This window comes from Anopheles funestus, chromosome 3RL, assembly GCF_943734845.2.
Source record: "Anopheles funestus chromosome 3RL, idAnoFuneDA-416_04, whole genome shotgun sequence".
Taxonomy (NCBI): domain Eukaryota; kingdom Metazoa; phylum Arthropoda; class Insecta; order Diptera; family Culicidae; genus Anopheles; species Anopheles funestus.
The window spans coordinates 25,640,406-25,664,722 of NC_064599.1; the positions used below are offsets into that span (position 1 = coordinate 25,640,406).

General features: G+C 42.0%; 2 protein-coding genes and 1 long non-coding RNA gene across 5 annotated transcripts; all 3 read right to left on the bottom strand.

The window, feature by feature from the left end:
- Positions 1 to 925: 925 nt before the first annotated feature.
- LOC125766915 (uncharacterized) lies at positions 926 to 9,512 on the bottom strand. The gene is made up of 6 exons (XM_049433011.1): positions 8,869 to 9,512; positions 7,749 to 8,548; positions 7,475 to 7,587; positions 2,164 to 2,199; positions 2,057 to 2,079; positions 926 to 1,511 (listed from the first exon to the last, which is right to left on the bottom strand). Exons 1-6 carry the CDS (start codon positions 8,875 to 8,877, stop codon positions 1,164 to 1,166), a joined length of 1,329 nt encoding a protein of 442 aa, XP_049288968.1. The 5' UTR covers positions 8,878 to 9,512; the 3' UTR covers positions 926 to 1,163.
- Positions 9,513 to 16,016: 6,504 nt separating this feature from the next.
- On the bottom strand, positions 16,017 to 22,813 carry LOC125770463 (solute carrier family 35 member F5). Of its 3 annotated transcripts, none has more exons than XM_049440142.1 (8): positions 22,448 to 22,813; positions 20,626 to 20,973; positions 20,380 to 20,517; positions 20,232 to 20,288; positions 19,913 to 20,146; positions 19,629 to 19,811; positions 19,234 to 19,544; positions 16,017 to 19,161 (listed from the first exon to the last, which is right to left on the bottom strand). In XM_049440142.1, exons 2-8 carry the CDS (start codon positions 20,713 to 20,715, stop codon positions 18,852 to 18,854), a joined length of 1,323 nt encoding a protein of 440 aa, XP_049296099.1. In that variant the 5' UTR covers positions 20,716 to 20,973; positions 22,448 to 22,813; the 3' UTR covers positions 16,017 to 18,851. The 3 variants fall into 3 exon arrangements, with proteins under 3 accessions (XP_049296099.1, XP_049296100.1, XP_049296101.1); XM_049440143.1 differs by lacking the exon at positions 22,448 to 22,813 and adding an exon at positions 21,375 to 22,413; XM_049440144.1 differs by lacking the exon at positions 22,448 to 22,813 and adding an exon at positions 22,273 to 22,409.
- An 821-nt stretch (positions 22,814 to 23,634) lies between these two features.
- On the bottom strand, positions 23,635 to 24,096 carry LOC125770542 (uncharacterized). Its single transcript, XR_007419212.1, has 2 exons — positions 23,962 to 24,096; positions 23,635 to 23,887 (listed from the first exon to the last, which is right to left on the bottom strand). It is a non-coding gene; the product is annotated as an uncharacterized LOC125770542 (long non-coding RNA).
- Positions 24,097 to 24,317: the final 221 nt, after the last annotated feature.

Sequence of the window (24,317 nt, forward strand, 5' to 3'; positions counted from 1 at the left end):
TTTTTTATTAATGACTGTTTAATTTTGATTTAAAGGAAAGTCGTTGAGAAAAACAAAGCCAATTTGAGAAAAATAAAGATTTCTTTCTTTTTTATTCTTTTTTATCTAAAGCATTATTTGAGTGAAAAGAAACTAATTTCCACAAATTCGCATTCAAATATATCACATTTATAAATTTTGCTACATTGCTCAAAAATGAGGAAAATTTTACATTTTCTCAAACAGGGTAAGGAACTTGGTTCCTCGCATAACTTCTGGCACAAAGATCTGAGGGCATGGCCGTCCAAGAAGAAAATGTAGCCATTGGTACCATCTATCGACCACAGGTTAAAGATTGGCGATCCGTTGGATACCGACCGAGTTATAGGCAAAACTTGGTGCAAAAATGAGCCTAGGAGATGGGCAATTTTATAGATTTTTTTGTTATTTTATAACAATTTTTCAATCTTTTTCAATTTAAAACATTATTTGAGTAGAAGAAACTTATTTGAACCAATTGGCATTTAAATAAATCAATTTAATTTTTTTTGCAAAATTTCTCAAAAAAATGGTAAGGGGTAAGCCTTATGAAATTTTCGAGTGGAAAATTTTTTTGAAATTTTTTTCTGATTTTTTATTCTTTTTTTAATTTAAAGCATTATTTGAGTGAAAAGGAACTTATTTCAACCAAATTTGCATTAAAATAAATCAATTTATAAATTTTGCTAATTTTCCTAAAAAAAAGTTAAGGCTATAGCCTTAGAAAATCTTCAAATTTATAGATTTTTTTTATTATTTTATTTTTTTTATTTAAAACATTATTTGAGTGAAAAGAAACTTATGTCAACAAATTCGCATTAAAATTCATGAACTTATTAATTTTTCTGAATTTCTCAATTCAGGCCAAACCAAAGAGTGTAATAAAAAATTAATTCTGTTTTCATGCTTAAATGGTGAACGTATATTCGTAATACAGAATGGTATCCAGTTAATAAATAACAGTTCGGGTGATCGATGGTCATGGTGACTTAAAAGGGCGTTGTCGGGATAAGTTAAACGAACAATAAATGCAAATACATCCCTGGATGGATGCTGATCACAGTGAGGTGAAACAGATGGGTTGAATTGAGTCGGTGTCGTAGCTCGATCTAGCATGATCGATAGTCGGAAGTCGGCAAGATCTCTTATCCGTGATGGTGATGATGTCCATGTCCGTAACCACCATATCCGCCGTGGCCGTATCCACCTCCGAATCCACCGAAACCGCCACCATAACCTCCTCCGAATCCTCCTCCATAGCCTCCATACGGATAGCCTCCGAAGCCACCGCCATAGCCGCCTCCGTATCCACCGTATCCGCCGTATCCGTGGTGAGCCGTCTCAGCACCGGCCAGATCTGCATCATCGTCATCAGCCTGAACGATCAGCACGGCCGGACTGTTTTGAGCTTCTGGAGCTGCGATCGGTTGCGAGAGCTCCAAAGCCGGCATGGCCGAACTGATCGCTACCAGACAGCTTAATACAGCAACTAGCTGTAAAGGATGAACAAAAAAGTTGAGTTACTCCTCACACATTTAATCACACGAGATAACCGATGAAAGTAGTTTGTGTATAGTCCTTTAATCGACACAAAATTAGATTATTTAACCATCAACATATCACATGCCACATATATATTCCATTTTACACACAAATCAGGAATGGTGATGACTTAATCGAATTGATTTGCAAGCCAAACACAAACATCGCTCGTTGCTGTTTACACTGCACCACCCAGGCAATCGTTACACACCTTGAACATGGTTGAAATTCTTTTCGATGAAGCCACTTGTCACTTTGGTCTCTCAGATCGATGTATCCAGCGAAGGGAATTCTGCGCGAATTGTATCTTTGACGAGCGTCGAACTTTAACTGTGTCTAACCGCGCCGTTGGTTGTACTATTTATACGGCAAACAAAACAACCGAAAAGTAATCGCCAAAAATCCCCAAATCCGTGAGGCGCTAAATACGGCTCGTCTTTCTGGTTTTCCAAGGCGGACGCGTGTGTGGGGTTTGGGATAGACGATGGATGTTTACCGATTCGTCGTCTTCAGGCGGGGCTACGGAAGAAAGACATGAGATTGAATGATTTTGTGAACAAGGGAAATGGGACAAGGATGGAAGGGAAGTGGAGGAAGTCGTACGTCGAAGATAAATGAGTGCCAACAGCAGAGGATCGGCTGCGAATAGGAACGGAGAATGGAAGAGTGGAGAAATGAGCCAGTGTGAAGATTCACACAAGGAATCCAGGAAGAGGAATCTATTCGGATGTTAGATAGCAAAGAATGAATGTAAGTGCAAGACTCAAGATCGAAATGGTCACACCATCTGAGAACTAACGCTTAGTAATAACTTCCATAAATCACAACAAATTAGCAAAAACCTCACATTGACCAATGAAGGCGGTGATAATAATTTGATCGGAAAAAAACCTTCTTACAATCAAAGTGACCGACTTTGTGGGTCTGACCCGTCTCTGCCAGCATGACCCGTCTCTGTCATTGCATGAGTGAGCAAAATACGCATCGAACATCCAGAACAAGGCATTGATGAGGTCGGTTGTTTCACGAATGAGCTTCTCTCGGTTGAGCAGCATTGAAGGGAGGTTCAACGACTCGAAAGAAAGAGCTTGGAGTAATAGAATGAGTGTAAGAAATGATCCATGAGTAGATAGAATAGAAACGCATACGCATGAGTAGCTGTTGCAGTAAAATGTTTTTATGTAATTTCGTTATGTTACGAAAATGTCGTTTACGAAAAGATCAAGAGAAGAAACGAGCCAAACAGTCCTATTGAAGCACGAGTGTAGGAGTTAAAAGCTTTGATATCGATTCATTATGCAATTCAATTTCCAAAATAGACAACTACTCCGTATCAGCTGTTTGTTGTTGTTTGTCGATGATTCATTCAACAGCGTAAAAATGATTCCACGTGACGTCACGCAAACCACAAGCAAAACAAACTCGGATTCTGCCTGGCCAGGTGGTGTGTACAGAACCGGCTTCATAAATCTGCATATTTCAGCTGAGCACGATGCCTTCCAATGCCGGTTGTCGTCGTCTTCTTTCTCTCTCTCTCTCTTTCTCTCTCGACAATAGTTTTTCTTGAGAGCAACGTGTTAGCGAGGTTCGTCGCTTGTTTTTTTGTGTTGAAGTCTTTCGATTGTTTCTCGCCGTGAGTTTTGTTGTTTACTCCATAGGTCTCTTATGATGTGCAATAAAATGTATTCTCTCATGGAGGTTACTGCGATTAAAACGATCGTCATGCAGCTAAACCAGCCTTAACCGGAAGAGATAAAAAAAAGCAGAATGAGCTTAATTTTGTCGCTCTTCACAGACTGTAAAGATCCGTCAAACGATCGATTTGTTTGGACATGTAATTGTCGATTCACACACGATCCTGTTTATTTTGTAGGGTTTTTCCCAAGCTTAACAGTGCATGGAATATAGTAGAGTCAGCACAGAATCTGGCATCCTAACCCTTATTCTCATCCCGTAGCGATCTTGTGAGGAAAAAAAATCCTTCCAATTGCGCAATATGTGAAACAAATGGGTGGCTAATGAAGGCTCAAAGGGTTTTTGGTTTTGTAAACTCTCAAACTCTTTAGGGACAGTTACGGACACGATCGATTGAATGTAACGAGTGTTTGTGTATTTTCACTCTTTTTTTATTTAGTTCGTTCCTAATGACCCATAGTATCTCGCGATCCCCTTGCATTCAATGGCATGCGAGTTGCCTTCTTCGTTCGCTTACGGATGTAGCTGATCTTCTCGCAAAAGAACGTTTGATAATGATCTTTTTTTAAAAGCCCGATCTTCAATAGACAGAAGGTCACAAAGGGGGAGAGCAAATAATGAGGTGGAATTGAAGCAAAAGCTCTTGACAAACACTACACAAAGAAGACTGCAACCGTTCCACAAGTAGGAGCGGAACAGATCGGAATGATTTCGATGTCGTGTGGAGATGTTAATATCAATCTTGCGATTTTGTGGAGTATTTAATTTTAACATGAATTTTGTTTTTGCTGCTTCTCACCTTACCTACCTTATCGCTTTGCCCATCTATTACCACAGTTTGTCTTTGCAAAAGCTACCGCCGAAAAAAAAACATGATGAATGTTCCGAGTGCCAAGTATTCTAGTACGTAGTTCTGCTACCGTGACGAATGGGACATTCGGTAGCGCGATCGTGAAGGCAAAACACATCGTTTAAAGCTGCCGGGATTTTTTTGCTTTTTCGCTTGCTCTACGTTTTGATGAGTTCTTTTTAATTTGTTTTTTCCGCGAGTGTGGTCTTCCTGAATGTTGAATGGGTATTATCTTTCTTAGTTAAACTTCAAGAGTGTTTAGCAGATACGTCAGAGAAACTAGCCATTAGGAATAATAGGAAATCGTTGATAAATCGAGCCTGATCGCAAAATAATAATAATGCTTAAATTATGAAGCTGATCACGAAGGGGAAATGACGTAAAATTGTAAAGCCTATAATTTGAAATTTATAGTAATCAGCTCTCGTTTGTTCTATAAATAAATACGATAACGATAGTACATTCAACAAATATTAATAGGCCTATCAAGTTTCTTTTTCGCATTATGCGAGTGCGTTTGAGCGATCAGCGACAACAACTGTTTTCGCGAAAAGATCATCCAATTTTTTGGGTGGATACGATCGCTAAAATCCACAAACCGTACCTAAATTGATCAAAAGAAGATGATTTTCCAATCACGCCTTAAGAGGCTTGTGGATTTTATTGTTATTCTACGAACGAACGAACGGAAGGTACACAGGATGGGCGTATGAAGTTCATTTCTTCATTACTCATTTTAGACTTAACCCTTACGCTTTTCAATCAAATGCGTATCTGTGACTTTTCGTATTGTTGGCATTCTGGAGTAGGTACCTTGTTGGATGGGTAGGAAGCGAAGCTATATAAACGCGTCCGAGGTCAGTACGGTCGCGATTAGTTGGGTTCAGAACGCTCGAGGTGTTGATCCGAAAAAATGAACAAGGTAAGCACAAAAAGGGTTCTTTATGATATCAGTTCACGTAGATCCTTGGTATATACTGACCTGTTCGAGATTCGGTTCCTTTCTAGGTTCTTTCACTATTGTGTTTCTGTGTCGTATGGCTATTAACGAATGGTGCCCCAATGCCAGAAGATCCTTCCAATACGGTGCAAGCAATAGTGCCTTCACAAAACACTCCTGTCGTTGTCCTCTCATCCGAAGACTCCGCAGCCGAAGATAATGATCTGGAAGGTGCCGAGGCGGCCCACTATGGCTATGGAGGAGGTGGTTTCGGTCATGGCTTTGGTGGTGGATATGGGGGTGGTTTCGGTCACGGCGGTGGCTTCGGAGGTGGATTTGGATTCCAAAAGTTCGGAGGCTACGGTGGCGGTGGTTTCGGACATCACGGGTTCGGAGGAGGCCATGGGCTGGGAGGATTTGGTGGCGGCGGTGGTGGTTTCATCGTTGGCGGCGGTTTCATCAAGGGCGGTGGATTCTATGGCAAAAAATGAATTGACAGAGTGCAAAATAAAGTTTAATTAACAAGTAAACGGAACGCGTTTTCGTAGATCATTTCGATTCCCATTCGGTTCTCAGAGGGAGTCATCAAAGGAACTAGGAAAAACCGGTCTGCCATCTTTTAGCACCGTTTTTCGCAGAGGTGTTTTTTTTATAAATTGCTTACCAGCGTTTTGTTCACCCTGACCTCCTACGACCGAGGGGGTCTTCTTGAAGATGCCAGGTGTGTAGGGCGCTGCTTTATTCACATCATCTTCCTCACAGTTGGCCCTTAACATTGCCTTCCCCTGACTGTTCCTTCTTCCGCCTTTTTGCCTTTCAATTCCATCCACTTTTTTTTATCTCCACACAAACTTCATTCAGCATCATCTTTCTGACTGGCGGTGAAAAATGGTTAGATTTTTAACACACACTTCACAACTAGCAGAATGTGAAGATTTTTCTCGCCTTTGAGCAGCTTTGATGTGGGTTGGTTTTGCAGCAGGTTTGTTGAGCACAAACACCAGCGAGCAAGAATATAATCAGATGCAAATTAACTGTTTTACAACGGGCATGGGGCAAACATAAGCGAATGTAACTCGTCAAACGGTTGCGCGTCGCACATAAACTACTGATTAGCTGCATACTTAAGCAGGTTCAATTGGAGGAAGATGTTTGCAAGTTGTTCGCATAAAATATTGTACTTTAACGGTGTTGATCTCATACCGAGCCGGTACCGGTAGTATATGACTATAAAATGTAACATTCAAAGAAGAAAAATAGAGGTAATTAGTAGCATCCGCGCAACCACGATGTTTTAGTACTTGTATTACTATCAAATCATCTACCAATATTCAACAGCGCATATCGTAAATTTTAATTTTTTTTATTAAAATGTCAGTTGACTCCGCCGTAAGTGGAAGCGGGGAAAAGCGTTCTTACTAATTGATCTGTCTCACAAATTTGTCACCCTCCATGTAAGATTGAAGTAATTATCGAAAAGAGATTGCATACTTTTAGGCGATAAATTTTATAAAAACGTGATCAGCAAAACTGCAGTTAAATCGAGAAAAGGAATTATTTGTGTGAACGAGTAGTGTTTCTAATAAATTCTCTGTTTCGCAGGGAGACGAGTTAATTCTCTACTACTTCACTCTTGTACTAGCTTTGCCTTACTATTGTGATGTATCTTGTATCAGGAGAGGTACGAATGGAATTCAGTGACAGTACTTGGGTGTGAAAGATCGGCACCATTCAAGTACAAGATATTATTATTTATGTTGCCATTTCAAGATGTTTACCGAAACGGATCCGAAACAAGCAATGTTCAATAACCATGACTCCCTTACATGCAGCTTACAACCGCACCAACGCCCAGTAAGATGCGTTACAAGAACAATGTTTGCAATACCGCAAAACAAAACAAAAATCCAAACAAAACCATTCCGAGGCTCCCGCGCATTTGTACGCTCCTCAAGATACAGATCAAACAATTGTGCGGCTGTCGTATATACTGGCTGCTTGCACCGTTCGATCCATCAACGATAGCACACCGAAAACCTTCTCCCAAGCCAAGCCTTTGCCGATGCATTCAATTACGCTTCTTAACATTTCAATTCCGACGACGGTCGACGAAAACGCAGCCCCCCCGTCATCACACCGACAGACCCTGCGGCCAGAAGCATCGAAGCTTGCTATGCTCCGCGGGGAACGGGCGCTACTACTCAATTTGTCAGCGGTCTGAGATGATTATCGTGGCATTCATTAAAAAGGCAAAAATAATAGCATAATGCTATCGGATCGGACGGTCGCTTGGGCCAGCGTCGTCACCACCGCCCTTTTGTGCCAGATTCATCTGTTTTCTTTACATCCATGCCGTGATGGAACGAAACATGCTGCATGCGAATCGTTCGGTGCAATCTTGTGCAAGTGACCCGGGTAATGGGGCGTACCTTCGGGGCGGATGTTCCAGCTGGAACGCAACTGCAAGTGATCCTGCGATGCATTAACATTTTCACACGATTCGCTGATAGTCGCTACGTGATGAATGATCGTACTTGCGTACCTAACGAGACCGCCGATCGAGATCAATGAATGGATCGTATGGTTTATGTACAAAAAAAGCGATTGTATTGCTGTTTATTTCAAGATATCAACAAGAACTGTGTCGTAACAGTGCGGGCAGTTGTGGTGCTTCTGGTTTTCGGGAACGCTCCCCGCGCTTACCAGCCGCTGGAACCGCTCCAGCCACTGCCACCGGTTGACCAACCGCTACCACCGCCGTAGCCTCCCGATGACCAGCCCTTGCTGCCACCGCTCGATGGCCAGCCCTTGCTCAGGCCTCCCGACGACCATCCGCCCGATCCTCCCAGACTGCGGCCCGTGCTCCAGCCACCACCGCCTCCTCCGTATCCACCTCCCAGTCCGCTGCCGCCCGACGACCATCCATGGCTACCACCGCCGTATCCGCCGCCTCCGCCCAACGACCATCCCTGGCTGCCGCCGTATCCGCCGCTTCCACCCGACGACCAACCCTTGCTGACTCCACCCGAGGGCCATCCGCCGAGGCTGCTTCCACCCGAGCTCCAACCGCCAGAGTGTCCACCGCCGTAGCTGCTACCACCTCCTCCGTATCCACCACCGAACGAGGACCCTCCGCTGGACCATCCCTTGCTGCTGCTTGGCCAGCCCTTGGAGTATCCACCACCGCCTCCACCGTACGAACCGATGCTGCCTCCATACGAGCTGCCACCGCTGGACCAACCCTTGCCATATCCGCCGCCACCACCACCACCGCTGGACCATCCGCCGCCTCCACCGAGGCTACGACCACCGCCGCTCCAGCCGCCGCCTCCATGACCACCGCCGCCGCCGCCCGACGAGATGATGATCACCTTCTTACCACCACCGCCGCCGCTGCTCCAGCCACCACCACCACCACCACCACCTCCCCATCCAGTTTCAGCCGTCTCCAGGTCGAGGGAACCAAGGGCCACCGCCACCAGGCAGCTCAGAACGATCGTTTTCTACAATCACAGAAGCGAAAACGCAAAGGCATTGATTAGACGAAGTAGATTACACAATCGATTGCGCATAGTCCCTCAAAATGGAACAGCTCTAACTGTGCGAGGAGATTTCAAACTATTGATTCCGTTATTATTATATTGCTAATCATCGAACAAGTCAGAGAACGTGAGTTTTGGAAAGAGATCCAATTTTTAAAGAACCACTAAAATGATAATTTCCCTTAAAACATGTACACAAAACACAGGCCGCTCAGTGAAATCATTAGCAAAATATTGGTAATTGTCCGTTTTGAATTCTCTCGCTCAACACTCAAACGCACCCTCAACATCCTCACGAAAAAACACAGATGACGCTACACTACTAACACGAAACTGCGGATGCTGCTACTCGGATGAACTATCCAAGTACACTATGCGGCTAGTTGTGGTTGGCGCCGGCTTTTATAGTCAAAAATATCGTTGAACCCGAACCACAGACCACCACCACCACCACCACTGTTGTCCGTACTGCAGATGAAGTTGGGCACCGCTTCTTCTACCCTTTCCGGCCAGTTGCAACAAAGAGCTTCCTTCAAAGATCCGCGAGATCAGGGCGAACTACTGCGTTCACTTTTTAGTACTCTTCGATACACTGCGAACGTTTTCCCGCGCATCGGGTACACACCACTCAACCTCATCATCATCATCATCTCGCGTCGGGTGTGTATACACATTGCCCTCTCTACCACGACAACCAGCACAGGTAGCGCAGGTAGCTTCTCCACAACTCCAGAGTGGGAAGTACCGTCGAAATCAACCGTGATCGGATCCGGCACCGGTGGTTGCGCTCGCGTGCAAAATTCATACCCCGGTCAATGGATGACCCCCCGGGAGAATCTTCTTCTTCTGCCGAGTTCGGTTCAGTTCAAAAGGAACAGCTTCCTTGTTGATAAAGAGCAGTTGAAGAGATCGAAGAGCAGCAGATCGCACAAGAAAACATAATTATTAAAAGCCAAGAAGACGGGGGGCGAAAAAAACTCGAGTCGTCCAGTCCCGACTGGTGGCATGCAGTAAACCAGAAGTATGGCTGCCTGCCGAATCCTGACGAGTTCCGTAAGCGATTGATGATGACTTCGCTATTATAGCGTGCGCTTGATTCGTATCCGATCATCCCATTTGCTTGGTTCGCGCGATCGTTATGGTTTATTTACACAGTCCAATTAGGCAGCGTACGTGATGGTGGTAGTAATAGTAGTAGTAGTAGTAGCAGCGGTAGTGCTGGAAACCATCTGTTTCTGCTGTTTTTGGATGTATATACAACACATCCGTAAATCAATTAGCTGGATGCAGGAAACGATCACGGATTGTAACTGATCATCCTTTGAACCGATTACAGGCGGAACAGGAACGGAAAAGTGAATGTAATTTGCATTCACAAAAAAAGCAAACTGCATCAACTACAGAGTCCACAGAGGATGATTTTTGATTGATTTTTAAAAATAAAATTCTGTTTCTTCGTTTTTTTTTCAAACCTTCTAGTACTTAAACAGTATAGGTGAATGCTGATCGACATCCGTAAAATGAGTTCTTTTTTCTTCCTTCTAAAAGGCGAAGGACTGAGTTGTTTGAGTTGTTTTTAAATCGTCCAATAACAGCAGTTCTATAAACAAACAAACACACAAAGCAAACTCGGCATTAAATGGGCATAAACGCAGCGAGCTGTAATTTTCAATCACAGTCCGGCGTAGCTTTAAATCAATTTTGTTGGCTTTCGATACCCAACACGGGGAGCTAATTGATCAAATTATACACCTCACCGGCGACCGGCGAGTTGGACCACATCCTTCGACGTTTGAGTTCGCATTAAAATATGTATGTACGCCCCAAAAATCGGATTTCGGAAAATCGTGCCAATTCGATCGATGGTGGTGGCCATTCGATTACTGTCGCTTCTCGTTCTCGACTCGCAATCCATCAATCGAATCGTGCGCTCGTGGTGGTACACACACTGTAATTAAACACCTGATCGGAGCAGATGGCGAACTTGTGGTCTTGTGGAATGGTTCTAATCGCCGTTTTTTTATGGATGCTTAATTGTACACGAAGGACTTGCGCTTATCAAGCGTACAAAGTTGGCCGGCTTTTGCACACCAAACAGTGAACAGCGGAATTTAATTTATACTTTCATTGATTCATTGGCTAAAAAGCATCCACACGACGGCTTCAGTGCAAGCCGCTGTATTACGCGATTTAATGCTCCATAAAATTCCACCTCCCTCCTGGAGGGTGGCCATTTAAATGGGCGAAATCATTAATTTCGCTTTACTGTCTTCCCGTGTGTCACCGAAAAAGAATTGAAGCACCTTTACGTGCAACGTTTTTCGTTGCACAACCAACGACGGTCGAAGCGAAGCAAATAAAGCTCGAAGTCATGACGATGCGGCGAACAGCAGTCTCCACAAATGGAAGTAATCCATCCCAACAATGACAATGGTTGCACGAGACGACAAATATGCGCGTCAAGTGTACGCGCATGTACATATGAAGAATGGGCTGGCAGATGAGCGACACAGTGCGCGCAGCGTGAAAGAAGGGACAGAAAACATTAATTTAATGTCACACGCGCTGGTAACGCGACGGTTAAAGTTTCTTGAAGAACATCAATTTTTTGGCATTGCACAGAATTGATCGCGCAGGGTGGATGTGGAGGGCGAGGCGGGGGGGGGGGGGGGGGGGTGATTGTTGATGGCAAGGGGTGTCTTCTTTTGTTTCGCTAATGGGAAGCCTTTCGAAGTGGAAGGCCCCTCACCTTCGACGATCGGATAAGAGGCGGCCTTATGGACAACCCGAAAGGAGCTCACCAACTTCAATGATCGCAACGGGTGAGAATTGCATTAGTGCTAAGGTAGCTCCTCGGCTGGAACATAGCGGCCCATCAAACGATTTTAAGGTTAATTATGATTTTGCTAAATAGTTTTCCATCACATCACAAGTTACGGCCTCTCAGACACACTCCCAATCAACGCATTCACCTTGATAGAAAAGCATATGCAGCAAAACGAACACTTAGAATGACCTGAATGAATGCACTTCGTATGCTTTGTGGTGAATCTCGTTCGGTCAAACATTGGTGTAATGGGTTTTGTTTTTGCTTGCCAGCAAGAAAATTACACAACCAAACGGCTCTCCCGGTGGCTTCACACGTGCGCGATAAGATGATATCATCCGGCATCATCATTCCCTCCCGGAGGGAGCATTGGCGGATGTGCTTACTGCCTGTAGCTGCATAAACAGCTTGACACATTGCCCAGTTAGAATGGAATGTAAGGGAAATCCCACAGCACAGCAAGAAGCTCTTTGTCACAAACATCACACTGCCTGGGTCATCATTTTAGGACGTTTGTGTCGTCGATCATATTCACCTGATTGTGGAGTACAGAAAAAATGTAAAATGTTTTCTATTTTTAAAACGTTATTTTTTTTTACCAGCGAACAAATCCGTTGCAACATTATTGATTAGCTTTCATTAATCTTGCAAACGGTTCTAGTTTCCGCCGAAGAGCGTAACCTTGAAAATTATTAAAAAATGGAAATAATGTACACGAAACGAACCCGAAGAAGATCGAAACGTTCCAGTAATTGCTCACACATGTGCTTCCTGGTTCATGAGCAACAATCCGTTACTGATATGCTTGAATACCGTTTACCATTCAAATACGGCGGCCGAATGAACCATCGCTTACTGAGGGATCCAGCAGTGTTGGAAGGAATTCCCACGTTTTTAAGCATCAATTGAAGCATGAGGGACTTTTTGAACCGAGTTCCGCAATTGACACAAAGTGTCCAGCATTCGTAAATGGCAGTGAGCGTGAATCGTCAAGCGGTCGGTCATCAGTGCTTAAGGAGTGGTTAGCAAGAGGTGATAACTTGTCCCAAAAGGTTCCACAAAATTGTTTCACATTAGTTTAAATATTTCATTCACATAAGCTTAATCCAATGTACTTAATCGCCAACATTTTTATTCGTGATTATTTTAAAAAAAGTTTATATTTTATCTACCCCCTTCGTATCGGGGTGTGATAAAGTTTTATTTACCGTCTTACCTTAAATACTCACAGCCAAACACACACTTCATAGGCAAACACATCGGTTAAGATAATTAATCACTCCCTTGTTATATCGTTACAAACCAACTCAACCATTCGAACGTGAAGGTTTTAGTTTCTGCTCACTTAAGCCTTTTAGCGCCGTTTCGCATGATGATTAGCATGCACAAATTGCTTATCTGATGAACAGTAAGCCTAGAGTCAATCACACCTATTGCCACGCACTAGTGTTAGTGAAAAAGCTTCAAATTTGGCTAATAAAAGTTCGGCAAACTTGCCGGATTTTGTGTCTCATTTTTCTCATCTTAATAAATAAAACAGCAAATCGAGAAAAAATATCGACAATCATCAATGTCAACACATCAAACTGCCATAATGTGTAAATTAATGACTGCCATTTTGCCCTTAAATTACCCGGTAAATTAATGGTAATTTAAGGGTCAATTAAGCTAATTTGTTTTGCTGCGTCGTTCAGTATTTGTTCCCGTGATCGTTTCATGATCATCTGGTATTCGTTCATCCGTTATTCATGTGTAAAGGACTAAAGACCAGTGAAAAGGGTTGGTCTTAGTAGAACTGCATTGATGGAAGACTTTTGTGCCAAAAAATAGAGTTTTCGTTTTACTCAGGAACTTCGAACGTTACCCCGTCACTGCATGCTTAGCAATTGTCGCGTTTGCGAACGCGACAAAAGTGGCTCAATTTTCCAAAATAATTTTGCGATTCTGGCACGACTTCAAGGATGTTTAACTTTTCTCTTGCAAAGTGCGTTTACGTTATTTTTTATTCTTTTTTTTTATTTAAAGCATTATTTGAGTGAAAAGAAACTCATTTCAACAAATTTGCATTAAATTACATCAATTTATAAATTTTGCTAAATTTCCCAACAAAAATCTAAGGCTATAGCCTTAGGAAATTTTTAAATTTTTTGATTTTTTTAATTTTTTTTGCTTATTTTTTTTTTACTTATTTATATTGTGTGGATTTATATTGTGTGAAAACTTATTTCCACAAATTCGCATTGAAATACATCAATTTAAAATTTTTGCTTAATTTCCCAAAACAAAGCTAAGGCTATAATAGCCTTAGAAAATTTTCCATTTTTTTATTTTTTAATTTTTTTTCTCTTTTTATTTAATGCATTATTTAAGTGAAAAGAAACTCATTTCCACAAATTCGCATAAAAATACATCAATTTTAATTTTTTTTTTCTAAATTTCCAAAAAACAGTTAAAGCTAAAAATTGACAAATTTTTTTTTTTGGGAAAAATCCACGAGATGAGATTTTTTTCGAATTAACAAACGCGACAATTGCTAAGCGTTTAGTGACGAGGTTAGAGAAAAAAAGCATTAGAGTATGGTAATATGATGTAAGTGACACGTGTACTGAACTGTTTAGGGCATATTAATTTTATATGTTTCAAATAAATTATTGCAATCTTTCAAGGTTATGGTAAGCCATTAATCAAAAACCAACTCGTCAACATGAAAATGATTGCCCCCAACTCAATGCTCATTGTTCGCATGCACCGTACAGGATGTGAGGATGAGGTGGCAAATTAATTAAATCTTAGTTGTTTCTTTTTTTTCTCCCCCACCGGTGCCGGAAGTCAGTGGATGGGTGGGTAAAATATAAACACTTCCAAGCGATCGAATGGAGGGTGCCCCCCCACAGGAGGGTGGTTTATAATTATCCGGTGCGGCATAAATGGTGCTGCGGGAACGGACCACATCAGTGTGTGATCTTTCCTTTCCTTTTTCTTCCTTCGCTGATCGTGTGAGTCGTAACATTGAAATCTAAACCACATCGTACCCATCATTGTTGCATTCAAGATCAATCTGGTGGCGGAGCAATGTGCCTCCAAAATAACCTACGCTACGTGCGATCTGTACCACCGTGATCCAATAAAATTGCTAAGCTGATCATGTTTCCAAACATTATTACCTCCCTCGGCACCTCCTCGGTCGAGGATTTAAGTTGCAGTTGTATGATTTTTTGTCTTCAATTCCCTACAAGGTACCGGGGAGGTTGGATTAACGGCTACATCTAATTGATTATCATCATCTGATGGCGTTAATGATACCCCCAAGACATAGCGTGTTTGGCGGGAAAACAGAAACATTAAGAAAAATTCATATGAAATCAGGTTGATGCTATGAGGTCACGTTCACCGGTCGATTGAAACGTTCACGTGAACCACATTCGTGATAAAGGGTGAGTAAAAACTAAATGTATCTCCCGCGAATGTGTCATAAAGCCGCAAGCATAAATGAGGTAATGTGTTTTGGAAAATGCGATCGATCACATAGTGCTCTGTAGACGTTGGCAGATGATTCATTGTTCCATCCGGGAAATTTTCAATGTAGGCTGGAAAGTGCTATAATATTAAAAATTAAATTATAAAACATGTTAAGTTTTCGTTAATCAATTTTAAGTGAAGTAAGTAGACACTTATAAGCTGTAGAACAGTAAAACATTAAAGGTAAAAGTGAAAAATAAAACATAAGCTAATAAACGAGCAAAAAACGAACCAATTGTTGCAAGAGAAGTAACCTTACAACTAGCAAAAAACAAAACGAACATGCAAATAGTGCGGTAAAACATCAACAAAAAGGCTGCAAACAAACCGACACTAATGTACAGTTCAAACTGACCATTTTCAACGCCTTTTCATCACCTTCGCCTTAAACATGGGACAAAATCGATTCGCCTCGGTAAGCGAACCGATCAAAGGGAGAGACCTACCTGTTGCCACGGGGTGGCACAAAATGGCATAGCCCAGAAGAAGAAGATGAACCAACTGATTAATCTGGACCGAATGAAGTGATGGTCGTGTCTCTTCTCTCCTTTGACACACGTGAGTGCGTGTGTTGCTGTATTGAGGAAGGTCGTCTGTCCATGAATTTATTTCCCTACGGCGAAGAGGATTAACTTCAACATAAATGTAATGACATTTTCCCTCCACCTTACCTTGTCTTCTGTGTCTGTCTTCCAATCCTTCATTCTTCACTCGAACGAAACGTATTCTGCTCGGAACCAATTCGGAAAAGGCCATCCACTAAATTGCAGTTCGTTTTTTTTCACCGCTCCACTGTGACGTTGATTGATGATGGTCCGTTTTCCATCGCATTCGCACGACGACAACGGCAACTTGTTGACGGGCTGCCCCGGGCACTGAGCCAGTACGCGCCCAGTTTAATTACACATCAGTTGATGCCAAAATATCTGCCCACTCGGCGGCACACGCTAATGCTAATATTTGACCACCCATCTCTAGACCCGCTAATGATCGTCTCCGAAGCACGTGCTTTTGTTCGCCAAATGGTAGAGCTACGGGATCGTGTCATCATGAGTCGGAATCGGAACGCAATACCAGACATGATTTATGCGTTTTCTTGTTCTTTTATCTGTGTGTTTTTCAATTGTAAGGTATTCTTGGTTTGATGAAGAATCTTTTGTTTTCTTTCTCCATCGCTATTATTGTTCGAAAGAAACGATCGCTCGGTATATTGTTGCTGTCCTTAAATCTTGCTTATATAGGGTATGTTTTGCTGTTTGTTTTCTTTCCTACTCTTCAGCGACTTATCTCGCCTCAGATCCTGGAAAATATGGTTTATGTTTTCCTTTCCATTTCCCATCGTAACATGATGGTAATGTTCTATTCTCAGACCAGAAAAAAACTACATAATGATGTGTGTAAGTGGGGGATTTTTTTGGGGGGGTAGAGGTATAGTACAACACGCGCTTATCCATAATACGGTGCTACACAATATTTAAGATACAATATACTCATCAATAAACATCGTCAGCACTTATCACGCGCGCATACGCTCTTCCTCACTTTCATTACTTTATGGCTCTACACCAGTGTAAAGTGGTTTTTGGGAGATGGTTTTATATTCACTGTTCTCATGCATTTACTTTGTTTCAACTATTGTTGTGTTTCAATGTGTCTTGCAAATACTACTTAGTTTTTTTTTTATATTCACTTTCCTTTATTTGCTGCAGCTGCACTGTACTTCACTCTTCCCTAGAAGGTGTACGTGTAAATCCTAATCAATAAATGGGCTTTGTTTGTATCACATATAAATTGTACAAAAACCTATCCTACCACAAGGAATGCATTTACTTAACACACTTTTTCCTCTTTCCGCGCTTTTTTTTTGACTGCATTTCGCCTTTTTGCTATTTACTTCCATTGTCTTTTTTCTTCTTTTAATAACGAATGTATAAATGTGTATTTTATCGTTTCAATATAACGACAAACGTACACACACGATTTTTGTTTATAATTTACAGCAAAATTACGCGTTTATGCTGCAAAAAAGAGTTAACTCCAAACGACCGAAATGTCAACTGCTAGGGAGTCTTTCAGTATGTTTGTTTTTTTTTGTTTGTTTCTTCTTTTCGTTCGAGAACACAGTTAGATAGTTGTTAGACATTGTTGGGAGAAGTAGAAGGGTGCTGGATGCCGGTGAAGCTAACGTGCTTTAGTTAATAAGTGAACATGTTTGCCGTTCGGGTTTTGTTGGTTGTCGGGTTGACCAGTCGAGATTTTTGTTTTGTTTTGTTTTCCTGTTTGTACACAACTTTCACTTTCACTATCCACCATATTTTGCAAATGTGCAAATTTCGCAATCTTTGGAGGACTAAAGTATTGTACAAAAATATACTAACGCTTCCGCTTTTTGGGGCACGCCGCCCGTTTCGAATTTGCTTTGCAAGCTACTAGAACTTTCAGACATTCATTATTTATCGAGTTTGCGCCCAATGTTGGGCCATTAGACGCAGGGAATACAACCGCTTACATTATTTGTGACCAAACCATACTCAAGTACATATTCACTTAGTCACAGGGAAGGGAGTGGTGGTGGGGGAGGGCTTCGGGGATGAAGTAACACGATCGATACGTCCACAGAGGAAATCAAAAAATTCATCCATCCAGGTTAATCGCTAACATATTATCAAGGGATCTGTAAGTTAGTCTTTTAGGGTCTTCCCACTTCTTTTGTGCACCGGCGGCTTCTTGGTACATTCTATACCGGGAAGGGACAAATGCGCCATCGCTTCGAATACTTAATTTCCTCATGTATACACTACGTTTATATCACAATCAAAAACTCAAATACATAATAGCGTAACTACTGGCCTGGTTGTGTCGGGTGTGCTTCTGGCTTTATGCTCCGACACTGCATTTGTAGGGTGAGGCCATCCGTACAATTCACGCATGCCAGTGCTTAATTTGTGTGTATTGTGCGCTACAATTATTGTTCAACAGCTAGCAATTTCACTTTACGCTAAACGAACAATTCCCTAGGTGTGTTTCGCTAACGAGCAAAAACAAGACACTTGCTGTTTTGTTCTTTGTATGCGTGTGCGTCCTGTGTGCTCTAAAACTAAACCACGCAATCGTCCACGTTCGTGGTGATCGACGCGAATCGAGTATATTGATAAGCCCCGGGTTACTAATATTTGTTCTTGCTTTCACTATTGCTTAATGATGCCAATTGTGATTATACTTTCCTTTTTTGTTCCATTAGCATTTTGTTTTATGTATCTTTGTGTTGAATATGAATGCAGAAAACCCATTTCATTATTCGAGACATCATTTCAAGGGAGTAAATAAAACCATTTTCTAACTTATGCTTCCGAAACTGTCGCCAAACTACATTTTAAACAGTTGAATGGGAGAGAAATGATAATACTGCGCCACTGCACTAGCACTGAAATTAAATACTGTTTTCGAAGAATGGTTCTACCCATTCCGTTCCATTTTTTTCACACTGATCTCTATAAGAAGTGAAAGTGTAAAGTAAACTACTATTCCAATTTCCACATGTCGTTGCCACCCTCTCGCAAGTGAGCAGTCTAATCGTAATACATTTACATCAAGCAGCACCATTACCCGATCTAACCACTGGGCACTGGTTATCCGCGGCAATCCGAAAATACACACGTCGTTTAAGCAAGAACACTTTGGTGATGTAAACTAATCTCCAAAATTTCATTTAAATAATACGAGATAATGAGACACGGAAACGGTATCGTCAAACTAGGATAAAATTATACTCTACACTGGAAAAATTGCACTGTGTTTGTGGCTGTGTGCTGTATCGCTTCGTTTGTTCGGCAAAGGATAGCGACTAAAAACAATAGGAACCGATCGGTATAGTACTGTGATGTTAAAAAATAATAGGAAAATGCCACACTTCACGCCTTAATTTTCATGACTACCATCGATGAGCGATTCGTGCTGCTCCTCTAGGTCCGGTATTCGTACGACATTCGCTTTCCGGCAGTTCCACAACCGTCGGTACATTAGTTTGCCAAATTTAAGCAGTGGATCACAGTCGTCAAATTTTACCAGAAACGCGACTAGCACCAGCGACAGGAACATGGGTAGGGAGCCGAGATAGAACAGCAGCGGATACGTTTTGCCGTGCAGCACCATATCGAATAGCATTGCGAGCGGTATCTGTAGCGATATTGCGACCGTACCGATAAGGGATGACGTTAAAAAGCAGCCCCTGCAAACAAGAAGAGTAAACAATTGGTCATCAGAAAGTTAAACAATGAATTCGTAACGTTCGTCGCCTTACCAAAGCCACAACGCCTCCGACAGCACCGTTCCGATCAGTCCGTTCAGGAAAAGTACAATAAACTGCCGTCTCGACGGTAGCTCAAATACTTCGAGCTGGGAAAAATTCAACACGAATAAAAGTGGCCACAACAGCAACAGATTCCACAGCCCTACAAAGCCAAAGAAGAGTGGGATGCTTATCTTTTCTTCGGTGTCGCTTTTACGCTTGACTAGCACCAGATAGGACGCGTAGAAGAATGCACTCAGCAGTGCCAGAACGATACCGCGCGACATTTTTGGCTCATCTATTTCCGACATCGAAACCATCACCTGTCCATAATTGATGAAGATGAATAAAAGGGGAATTAATGAATTTAACGAACTCATTTTTGTTTGTGCAAATGAATCACTTACCGCACCAGAAATGCTCAGAAGCACGGCGAAACATTTCGAGAAGGTAAATTTATCACCACACGACGAAGGGAACATGGCGGCAAGAATGAGCGTGAAAAAGCTCGAGCTAGAACTGAGCAGCGTTACCATCGCCGTTTCACTCGGCTCCAGTGCCAGCTGGAACATATAGTTGGCAATAAACCACTGAAAGGGAAAAAAAATCCCCAGCCCCGAAAAGGAAGGGAAAGCAATCGGGTCGTTAGCTTAATTGCGTTGCCAGAAAACCAACATCCGGACGGGCTTACCAGCACGCAAAACAGCAAAGCAGTTCGGGCCGTTTTGTGGTGTGATTTTTGCCGATGAACTCGCAGACTGGCGGCGTACGAGAGTCGCGACATCAGAGCCTCAGACGCTTCGTGCGGTGACATTTCGCGAACTTCGGCCACCTTGCTGAACCGCACGCTTCGTATGCTGGAGTCATCACTTTCCGTACCGGACACTTGCGAGTCCGTTTTGATGGGTACAAACGAAGAATCGCTCTGTGGGAAAAAAGGAAGAAAGGTACCCTTGTATAATGGTCGCGGTTGTGGGGGGAAGATTTTTCGTTTTGCTTTCGATTCTTACCAAACTAGATGTCCCATTGGCATAGTATCCTTCGTCCTCCTCGATCGTATCCATCAGCTGCGAATGGGCGCGTGGACAGAAAGTCGTTAATCTTTATTCACGATGCAGTGCCTTTATGGCATCGCGGGGAGTTAGGTCGATTGCTTACCGAATAGTTGCCATTTCGGGCACAACTCTCCTTCCATGGTGCTATCAAACCGAGCACTATCAAGTATATGGTGAACATCGATGCCTTGAAGTAGGTGCAGAAGAACGGTTTGTCGTAGTTTTCATTTTCGTACAAGAACTAGAACGAAAACGGGAGGAAAAGCGTAATGAATGGTAAGCTTAACTTATTGGTAATGCCACCATAAGTAAGACACAGGGCTAATTAAAGGGTTCTGGTGCTACCGACCTTGGTTAGTTCGCTCGACGAAACCCATATAATATCGACCAGCACCAGTAACACTATTCCGAGCACTAGCTTTTGTGCTTTGTTTAGCATGTTTTCCACTGTGTTACCCACCACGTGTGACCACGTGGTATCGTTTTGGGTTGCGATCGGTGAATAATGGCACTGTTTCACCACCCCCCGCGATACGGTGCAATCGTTCCGAAACTGGCCGAAGTGGTTTTACTTATTAAAAGCAGTTTCTGTGCGTCCTTGGGTAAATGGGATTAACGCGCTTTTCTACGCACATACTTCATTTCCGTTGGCGGCTTATTTAAAAATTCCTGTATTATTATTTAATAATTGGGTCCCCTGTGAATGGAATCGAAATAGATGATAGTGTTAATAATGAGCATAAGGTACTATATTTACATTATAATGTGTTCTTCCTCTATGGTAGATAACATGCATGAATGTTATAAACACTGTTCCAGAATATTTTTGTTAAATCGTTAACTTAACACCAAACAACCTCTCATTGTACCCGTCAAGTGTTAGTTTGCAGTTCATCGCATCAATCCGTTTCGGTGGATCAAAGTAACCATATGTTCACAGTTTTCCTCGTTGCGCATCATTTTTACACACTTTTTTTAGAAGAACAAAACGTAATCAAAATAAAATTACGACACATTTTTCATCAAAAGTTTTACGATTCCAATTTACGGTAGCATCCTAAACCAACATTGAAATCGTAACGGGTTCATAATAATTACCCGGCATTTGCACTTTTTCGTGTTACGTTCTTTCATGACCCTTTTGCCAACATGGTTACCACCAGCTGAACCACCAATACACCCGGTACCCAGGGCTATCAGCAACACGCTCAGCAATTTCGTTTGTTCAAACGCCAAAACCGAGCCTTTCAGTTGGAAATTCATACACTATTTGCACTTTTCATCTCGGGTGGATCTTTCCCACCCGCAATCAGCAACACCCAAGGGGATGATACCAATGTAAACTTTGACGAGCAAATTACACTCATTCAGTTTGTCACTATCGTCTTGTTGTTTTCACTGTCTCGTCGAGCCCGCAAAGTTAGCCCACTGTTTGTGTCGACCGAGAATCCGTGACCGTTGCCGTTTCGCGTATTGTTCGTCTTTTCTGGAGGACACTAATTTATGTCCCATATGAATGACAGCAAACAAAGATTCCTTCCCTCCCGGAGAACAGAGAGACAAGCTGTTGTGTGCTAGGCAAGAAAAAAAAAGCGCAGTATGTTTAAGACGTGAATAACGGGGCGCTGTGTGTATTGTCGTTCCTAAACGATTATCGTTCTCTGACCGCTTTTTACGACTGGCGTCATCGTGACGTATGGTTGATGCTCCAACGAATTCAGTAAAACCGTGGAATGTTTACTCTCGTGACGTAGCTTCTTCTCAGAACAACACAACGCATACAGTTCTGCTCGCGGCGAGCCAATGAACTTCGCTGATAAAGGGCCGGCCCTGGGCCCCAGCGGCAATGGATTCGACCCCCCATTCCAATTACCCATGGGAATGGACGATGCACGTAGCAAACGATATCCCGTAACGATATTACATCGATTGATGATAGCCCGCAGGAAAGGGAACTATGGTTTGCAATAGTAACTAATCTGGTACAATACGAAACCTTCGCGGATGCCTTCAGTGCGGTGCTAAAAGAAAGTGTAAATAAAACCCATCGTTCCGAAGTACAAAACACTGCCGTAAAGATACGGGACACCATCGACCGTGGTACGACCAAAAACAGTAAGTACGATTAGTTGAGTGATGAATTTTATCGAAAGAACAGCGTAACGACGAACCTTTGGTTAAACTTTATCATAAAACAATACACTGGGACACTTGTACGAACGATTTAACACCTAAAAACCGGGCGAATTGTGCGACCGATGAGAATTATTGTTACTTTTCTTTTGTTGTTGAAATTTCATTCCCGATCTGCAATGTCAGTGCGAAAGAGAGCGCACTGGTCGGTTTACAATACATGCTTGAAAGGCTGAGATGAGATCAGCAGTTGAAATGGAGGAATTTGATTTCTACGATTTCACATCACAACTAAAACAGCTCGGAAGCAAAGTGAGAAGCTTAAGTAAAGTAAGAAACTTATGTAGCATTTTATATATTTTAATACTATTAAAAACCTCACGAAAAGTAGAAAAGAATCTTAACGTGAAAGCCCAACCGACAAAAAACGCTTAAAACGCTTAGCAACCGACGTCGAAACGACGTCGTTTCGACGTCGAAGGGAAGTACTTTTTCGACGAATATTGTACGTTTATAGTGTCGAGTTCAAAACTTGACGAAATGAGAAAAAAATATACTCATCCCCCCACCCCACCCCACCCCTTATGCTCACTCTCACGCTCCTCACTCTGCTTACTCATTCTCCTGCACCTACGCCTGTTATGTTATTTTTAACTCTAACTAAAACTTTTTCTATATATTCCTATCTTGTGTTTCATATTGGATTTGATCAAAGGCCCCACATGTCGGTTCTAATGCATTTATTAATTTGAATACGCTGCTTCATAGAGAGGGATGACGAAAATGAGCAGTTTGTATATTCCAAAGCAAGAGCACCGCACAACACAAGAAGAAGCACGCCTGCTGCAACATTATTTCAAAAGATGAATGAACGTTGAATTCAATGCAGGAATTTGAAACTAATTTCGGGTTCGATGAATATAACCGAACCTGAATCTCGAAATGGCAAACATTGTGTAACGATTGTGTTTTTAGTTGCCAATGTTAGATATGTATTAAATAATGAATAATTGTATACGCTTTTGTTACACGGTAAACAATGTAAAAACATATTTATTTTTCTTTCCTTCTGTCTTTTCAATACAACCGTATCTCTTGAACCCATAGAAAAAAATAAATACTGTTTCGTGTCGTACTGACGTTGTAGTTTTTTTCTGTGAACGCACACACCACCGTTTCTGATACGCAAGCACTTTCTACCATCGTTAATGAATGTTATCCGTGATTTGTTTCGGGTTTGCGAATATATTTCGGGAAGGTATCCATTTTCGTCCACCACACTGGTCATTCCTGGATGAATTCGTTTTTGATCCTGAAGAATATTACATCTTTTGAATGCAGTGCATCTCACTTTTGCCGATGCCGACGCATCGGAATGATTTTTGCACACTTTCGACTATTTAGCACTTATTTTCTCCAATATCTGAATCGCTACTGTTTCAGGAATTGTTGATAAAACGCAACAACTACACAAATGGCTAGAAAAAAAACTAAATAAATGTAATAGTTTCTGTACCATTTCTGTGGGAACCGAACAACCAACGTATTCTACCATCAAAACAATAGTTGCGTTAGCGCACCAAACAGCCTACATAGATTAAACGCTTGAAATGTACATGTGTGTGTGAGCCGTAGAGCAAATGACATTTCAACTCGTCGTATATCGCTTGCTCTGTCGCTTGGGAGCTCACTGTGCAGAAATTTTTCGTAAATATTTCGTTTATACTGAAAAGTTGAACACTTCTATTTCACACGTGAACCCTCTGGGAACGGAAGTCATTTCAAAACAAATAGTAACGGCCATTAGAAACCGTTTCGTTTTAAAATTTTTTTACAGTTTTATTACGTGTACTTTACAATAATAGGTTATTTTGTATGCTAAATATATTAAGGCCAATATTTCGGATT

Excerpts from the sequence above, each read along its gene's own strand:
- LOC125766915 (XM_049433011.1), bottom strand. Across the intron at positions 2,080-2,163 it reads GGCACTCATTTATCTTCGAC|CCCCGCCTGAAGACGACGAA; the intron begins GTACGACTTCCT and ends TTTCTTCCGTAG. Across the intron at positions 1,512-2,056 it reads CGCCTGAAGACGACGAATCG|CTAGTTGCTGTATTAAGCTG; the intron begins GTAAACATCCAT and ends CATCCTTTACAG.
- LOC125770463 (XM_049440142.1), bottom strand. The coding sequence starts at position 20,715 with ATGCTAAACAAAGCACAAAAGCTAGTGCTCGGAATAGTGTTACTGGTG. Across the intron at positions 20,518-20,625 it reads CGTCGAGCGAACTAACCAAG|TTCTTGTACGAAAATGAAAA; the intron begins GTCGGTAGCACC and ends TTTTCGTTCTAG. Across the intron at positions 20,147-20,231 it reads CCAATGGGACATCTAGTTTG|AGCGATTCTTCGTTTGTACC; the intron begins GTAAGAATCGAA and ends TTTTTCCCACAG.